This window comes from Thalassophryne amazonica, chromosome 5 (genome assembly GCF_902500255.1).
Source record: "Thalassophryne amazonica chromosome 5, fThaAma1.1, whole genome shotgun sequence".
In the NCBI taxonomy this organism is placed as follows: domain Eukaryota; kingdom Metazoa; phylum Chordata; class Actinopteri; order Batrachoidiformes; family Batrachoididae; genus Thalassophryne; species Thalassophryne amazonica.
In genome coordinates this window covers 98,637,224-98,644,523 of record NC_047107.1, presented here as the reverse complement: position 1 = coordinate 98,644,523, position 7,300 = coordinate 98,637,224, and the positions used below count along the sequence as shown (strand labels likewise).

Here is a 7,300-nt window from a genome sequence, read left to right as displayed (position 1 = left end):
GGTTGGGGCTGAGGGAGAGAACCAGGAAAAAGACATGCTGTGGAGGGGAGCAGAGATCGATCACTAATGATTAAATGCAGAGTGGTGCATACAGAGCAAAAAGAAAAAGAAACAGTGCATCATGGGAACCCCCAGCAGTCTACGTCTATAGCAGCATAACTAAGGGATGGTTCAGGGTCACCTGATCCAGCCCTAACTATAAGCTTTAGCAAAAGGAAAGTTTTAAGCCTAATCTTAAAAGTAGAGAGGGTGTCTGTCTCCCTGATCTGAATTGGGAGCTGGTTCCACAGGAGAGGAGCCTGAAAGCTGAAGGCTCTGCCTCCCATTCTACTCTTACAAACCCTAGGAACTACAAGTAAGCCTGCAGTCTGAGAGCGAAGCGCTCTATTGGGGTAATATGGTACTACGAGGTCCCTAAGATAAGATGGGACCTGATTATTCAAAACCTTATAAGTAAGAAGAAGAATTTTAAATTCTATTCTAGAATTAACAGGAAGCCAATGAAGAGAGGCCAATATGGGTGAGATATGCTCTCTCCTTCTAGTCCCCGTCAGTACTCTAGCTGCAGCATTTTGAATTAACTGAAGGCTTTTTAGGGAACTTTTAGGACAACCTGATAATAATGAATTACAATAGTCCAGCCTAGAGGAAATAAATGCATGAATTAGTTTTTCAGCATCACTCTGAGACAAGACCTTTCTGATTTTAGAGATATTGCGTAAATGCAAAAAAGCAGTCCTACATATTTGTTTAATATGCACTTTGAATGACATATCCTGATCAAAAATGACTCCAAGATTTCTCACAGTATTACTAGAGGTCAGGGTAATGCCATCCAGAGTAAGGATCTGGTTAGACACCATGTTTCTAAGATTTGTGGGGCCAAGTACAATAACTTCAGTTTTATCTGAGTTTAAAAGCAGGAAATTAGAGGTCATCCATGTCTTTATGTCTGTAAGACAATCCTGCAGTTTAGCTAATTGGTGTGTGTCCTCTGGCTTCATGGATAGATAAAGCTGGGTATCATCTGCGTAACAATGAAAATTTAAGCAATACCGTCTAATAATACTGCCTAAGGGAAGCATGTATAAAGTGAATAAATTGGTCCTAGCACAGAACCTTGTGGAACTCCATAATTAACTTTAGTCTGTGAAGAAGATTCCCCATTTACATGAACAAATTGTAATCTATTAGACAAATATGATTCAAACCACCGCAGCGCAGTGCCTTTAATACCTATGGCATGCTCTAATCTCTGTAATAAAATTTTATGGTCAACAGTATCAAAAGCAGCACTGAGATCTAACAGAACAAGCACAGAGATGAGTCCACTGTCCGAGGCCATAAGAAGATCATTTGTAACCTTCACTAATGCTGTTTCTGTACTATGATGAATTCTAAAACCTGACTGAAACTCTTCAAATAGACCATTCCTCTGCAGATGATCAGTTAGCTGTTTTACAACTACCCTTTCAAGAATTTTTGAGAGAAAAGGAAGGTTGGAGATTGGCCTATAATTAGCTAAGATAGCTGGGTCAAGTGATGGCTTTTTAAGTAATGGTTTAATTACTGCCACCTTAAAAGCCTGTGGTACATAGCCAACTAACAAAGATAGATTGATCATATTTAAGATCGAAGCATTAAATAATGGTAGGGCTTCCTTGAGCAGCCTGGTAGGAATGGGGTCTAATAAACATGTTGATGGTTTGGATGAAGTAACTAATGAGAATAACTCAGACAGAACAATCGGAGAGAAAGAGTCTAACCAAATACCGGCATCACTGAAAGCAGCCAAAGATAACGATACGTCTTTGGGATGGTTATGAGTAATTTTTTCTCTAATAGTTAAAATTTTGTTAGCAAAGAAAGTCATGAAGTCATTACTAGTTAAAGTTAATGGAATACTCAGCTCAATAGAGCTCTGACTCTTTGTCAGCCTGGCTACAGTGCTGAAAAGAAACCTGGGGTTGTTCTTATTTTCTTCAATTAGTGATGAGTAGAAAGATGTCCTAGCTTTACGAAGGGCTTTTTTATAGAGCAACAGACTCTTTTTCCAGGCTAAGTGAAGATCTTCTAAATTAGTGAGACGCCATTTCCTCTCCAACTTACGGGTTATCTGCTTTAAGCTACGAGTTTGTGAGTTATACCACGGAGTCAGACACTTCTGATTTAAAGCTCTCTTTTTCAGAGGAGCTACAGCATCCAAAGTTGTCTTCAATGAGGATGTAAAACTATTGACGAGATACTCTATCTCCCTTACAGAGTTTAGGTAGCTACTCTGCACTGTGTTGGTATATGGCATTAGAGAACATAAAGAAGGAATCATATCCTTAAACCTAGTTACAGCGCTTTCTGAAAGACTTCTAGTGTAATGAAACTTATTCCCCACTGCTGGGTAGTCCATCAGAGTAAATGTAAATGTTATTAAGAAATGATCAGACAGAAGGGAGTTATCAGGGAATACTGTTAAGTCTTCTATTTCCATACCATAAGTCAGAACAAGATCTAAGATATGATTAAAGTGGTGGGTGGACTCATTTACTTTTTGAGCAAAGCCAATAGAGTCTAATAATAGATTAAATGCAGTGTTGAGGCTGTCATTCTCAGCATCTGTGTGGATGTTAAAATCGCCCACTATAATTATCTTATCTGAGCTAAGCACTAAGTCAGACAAAAGGTCTGAAAATTCACAGAGAAACTCACAGTAACGACCAGGTGGACGATAGATAATAACAAATAAAACTGGTTTTTGGGACTTCCAATTTGGATGGACAAGACTAAGAGACAAGCTTTCAAATGAATTAAAGCTCTGTCTGGGTTTTGGATTAATTAATAAGCTGGAATGGAAGATTGCTGCTAATCCTCCACCCCGGCCCGTGCTACGAGCATTCTGACAGTTAGTGTGACTCGGGGGTGTTGACTCATTTAAACTAACATATTCATCCTGCTGTAACCAGGTTTCTGTTAGGCAGAATAAATCAATATGTTGATCAATTATTATATCATTTACCAACAGGGACTTAGAAGAGAGAGACCTTCACACAGGCGTCTTCTGTCACAGCACTTACAGGTAACTCCAGACTGTCTTTGATCATCCTGGAGCTGATCAATGGGTGAGCCTTTGCCATTCTGGTTATTCTTCTATCCATTTTGAAGGTTGTTTTCCGTTTTCTTCCATGCATCTCTGTTTTTTTTTTTTTTTTTTTTTTTTTTTTTTTTTTTGTCCATTTTAAAGCATTGGAGATCATTGTAGATGAACAGCCTATAATTTTTTGCATCTGCGTATAGGTTTTCCCCTCTCCAATCAACTTGTTAATCAAACTACACTGTTCTTCTGAACAATGTCCTGAACGTCCCATTTTCCTCAGGCTTTCAAAGAGAGAAGCATGTTCAACAGGTGCTGGCTTCATCCTTAAATAGGGGACACCTGATTCACACATGTTTGTTCCACAAAATTGATGAACTCACTGACTGAATGCCACACTACTATTATTGTGAACACCCCCTTTTCTACTTTTTTTTTTTACTAATAGCCCAATTTCATAGCCTTAAGAGTGTGCATATCATGAATGCTTGGTCTTGTTGGATTTGTGAGAATCTACTGAATCTACTGGTACCTTGTTTCCCATGTAACAATAAGAAATATACTCAAAACCTGGATTAATCTTTTTAGTCACATAGCACTACTATTATTCTGAACACTACTGTATGTTGCAGCTGTTTCGCTCAAATCCTATAAATCCATTTTCTTCCCTCATCAACACTCAGTACAACTATTAAAGCAATACAGGATTTCAGCAATTTGGCAAACATGCTTAACATAATAAAGTGAGACAAGCACTCAGACTATATACTTTCTTTCTGACTCTTCAGTTCTTCTCAACTAAAGCACCTTTGGCAGTGATTACACTTCTTAGGTTTGAGTTAACAAGATGGGGTTTTCCGCCAGGTTTCTCTGCAGATCCTCTCAAGCCATGTCACAATGGATGGAGATGGTCAGTGAATGACTATTTTAATGCGGCTGTCCAGCCCACACTGAAAACCAGAACTGTCTGGAGCAGGATTTTATTACCTCCAACAAGGAGGCAATGATTTTGTCTGTTTATTTCTCTCTGTCGCCCAACAGGATTAGTGCAGGAAAACTGCTGAGATTTCCATGAAACCTGTTGGAGGAGGAGGATGACTGCAGGGAGTGGAGGGGGTGTTGAGGTAGGTAAATTAAGAACCCACCAGGACACTGACCTGTGGGGAACCACGGGTTCTCAATGTGGTCGTTTGTACTATATACAGAGAACAACTGATTTTTGAGGAAAATCTTTTTATAGTTATACAACATTTTTTTAAGTATTGACATTGAAAAATTTCTTGGCTTTTATGAAAGATCATATTTATTTTTTTTTACCTCTGCCAACAAAGATGGAGAAGGTTATGTTATTGCCCCTTTTTATTTGTCTGCTTGTCGGTTTGTTTGTTTGTTTGTGAACAGCCTGGAGCCCACAATTTTTCATATATTGTTATGGAATTTTTACTGAAGATTTATATCCTGATAGGCAACAACAACAACGTATTCCATTTTCAAGGTCATAGGTCAAAGGGCAAAGTCAGAAAAAATGACGATCTTTAACATTGAACAAATTTTCAAAAATTCATTACTCTGTCCAAAAAGATCAAATTTCTTTCATATTTGACAGTGGATGGTATCCTTTATTGACTGACAAAGTTTGATCCGGATCTGATTCAGATTACAGATTGTGTGGCCATTTTAAATTTTATTTTATCTATAAAATATATAGATATATAAAAAATTATTTTTAATAAAATTTAATTTAAATAAAATTTAAATTTATTATTAAAATTTAATTTTAATACAATTTTATTTTATTTTATTTTATCTTAATCAAACATGCCCCAATCACTCTCATATTTGAAACTGAGGTGCAGACTGGCACTCACTATCGCCTGACAAAGTTTGATCCAGATTGTGGATTTTGTGGACATTTGAATTTAATATTGAAAAGGCCATTTGGTGTTGGGAAAGTGTAGTGACACGGACCCACAACAGGGGGCGTAAATGAACGGACAATAGAAGGAGTTAAATTTGAACACTTTACTGTTGTGAATGCCACAACCACACACAGCAGATTATAGAATAAATACAAAGTCAATGGATAAAGGTGTCGTGTGGGCAGGCTCGACGATAGGAGACGCCCGTCTAGAGAAGAACCGAAACCACACGATTTCCTCCGCCACCGAACCCGAAGGATACTGGAGCCGCCAGGTCCCGAGTCCCCCAGGTGGCCACCGTCTCCGCGTGTCGGATCTGGTACTGCTGGCGAAGAGCAAAGACAGTCAAGTGTGGGTGTGTGTACACCCAGTAACAACAACGGTGGGAATTCCACCTCCACCTCTAACACACTCGTGCAGCTCCTGTCTCAAACACTTATCTGGCGGAAAGCAGAGCGAAGCAGTCGCGGCCCACGCCGGTCCTCCGGGGAGACAGCTGCAACCTGTTCGGACCCAAGGACCCCGCCGACACCCCCCAGGTGGCCGCGACAAACCGAGTCTGTGAAAGAAGAAATCATCACGTGAGTCCACACTCCACACACAGAGAGACCGCTCAAAGGTGTACAAACAGCAAACACTTCCTGGCTTAATTACTAATCAGCTTCCCACCCTGCAGGCATGGAACACCCTGTTCACAAACTCCACTGCAGTGGAAGCTGATTAAACGACTAACATACAGCTCAATATAATAAGGTGTGAGGGACACCACATTTACTGACTGTACAAATGTTAGTCACAAAACTTAACGTACCTCAGGAAGTGTGCTGACGAGCGTGAGACCTCACCCCCTCCTCTTTCACAGACCATGCATCAAACCTGGACGTTCTCAGCATCCACTGATGATGAGATGGCTCTCAAGACGACGATCTCACCCGTCTGGTCACAAGGTCGAGTCTCTGGCAAATACACACTGTGTACTCCAGACTTAAATGCCACCATGTTCCAATCCGTGTAGATGCACCACAGCTGTGAGTCCTGACGAGCCGCACCTGATCAGCCTCAGGTGATCAGGGTGAGGTCCTGGTAACTCAGCCACACAGCCACTCAGTCCCAAATGCGCACCACCTGGAAGGAAAACCAAAAGACAGAAACAGAAGACAAACAAAAGCCAGCCAGGCACGCCAGCCACAACAGTATCTACTGGAATCAATATTGGAATATTCAGGCTGAGAGTATTACCTCCGTAGGAGAACGATATCTCGGCGACGTGGTGGAGGTGTCATCCTGCTTTTATCCGGGGTGAAGTGCAGATGATCGGTGACAGCTGTCATAGTTGATGAGTGACAGCTGTCACCTCGGCTGTTCCTGTGAGGCGGCAGTGCCCTCTCGTGCCTGAAGCCCGCACTTCAGGCAGGGCGCCCTCTGGTGGTGGGCCAGCAGTACCTCCTCTTCTGGCGGCCCACACAACATTTGGTGTAGATTTTACATTATACGAGGTCTGTCCAAAAAGTATCAGACCTTTTTATTTTTTTCAAAAACCTTATGGATTTGAATCATGTGTGCTTGCATGAGCCAACCTTGAACCTTCGTGTGCATGTGTGAGTTTTTTCACGCCTGTCGGTTGCGTCATTCGCCTGTGAGCAGGCTATGAGTGAGCACTGGTCCTCCCCCCTCGTTGGATTTTCATTTTGAGGAAATTGTCTGAACGATTGGAGCAGCGCTGAATCAAATTTTTCCAGAAACTGTGAGAGACAGCCAGGTGGAAACCATTCGGAAGATTCAAACGGCTTTCAGTGGCTTTTCAGTCGAGTAAGTATCCGAGGAATTGTGTAAGAGCTGGACATGTCACAACATGTCCTGTGAGACTTCCAACTTCCACACGTCTTTCATTACAAAATCTCCTGTAACAATGGAATGTGCCAAAAAAGTGCTGATGTCCACCTCTTCTGCAATTTCTCTGGTAGTCAGACGACATCCCGGATCAACACAGCGTTCACTTTGGAAATGATCTGGTCGTTTCAGCATGTCGATGGCCGATCGGAGCGCGACACACCCTCCGCCATTGTGCGCCGTCTTTAAACCGGTTGTAACGCTCCTTAATCTGTGTGATGCCCATAGGATTGTCACCGAAAGCCGCCTGAATCTTCCGAATGGTTTCCACCTGGCTGTCTCACAGTTTCTAGAAAAATTTGATGCAGCAAAGCTCCAAATCGTTCCACCTCGTAATGAAAATCCAACGAGAGGGGAGGACCAGTGCTCACACAAAGCCTGCTCACAGGCGAATGATGCAACCGAT

At 41.5% G+C, this 7,300-nt stretch overlaps 1 protein-coding gene across 1 annotated transcript; it reads right to left on the bottom strand.

The window, feature by feature from the left end:
- Nucleotides 1–218: 218 nt before the first annotated feature.
- Nucleotides 219–1,088, bottom strand: LOC117509913 (the record flags this gene model as incomplete). Its single annotated transcript, XM_034169529.1, has 1 exon — nt 219–1,088. A coding segment is annotated over one exon (870 nt), but the record flags the coding sequence as incomplete, so codon positions are not given.
- Nucleotides 1,089–7,300: the final 6,212 nt, after the last annotated feature.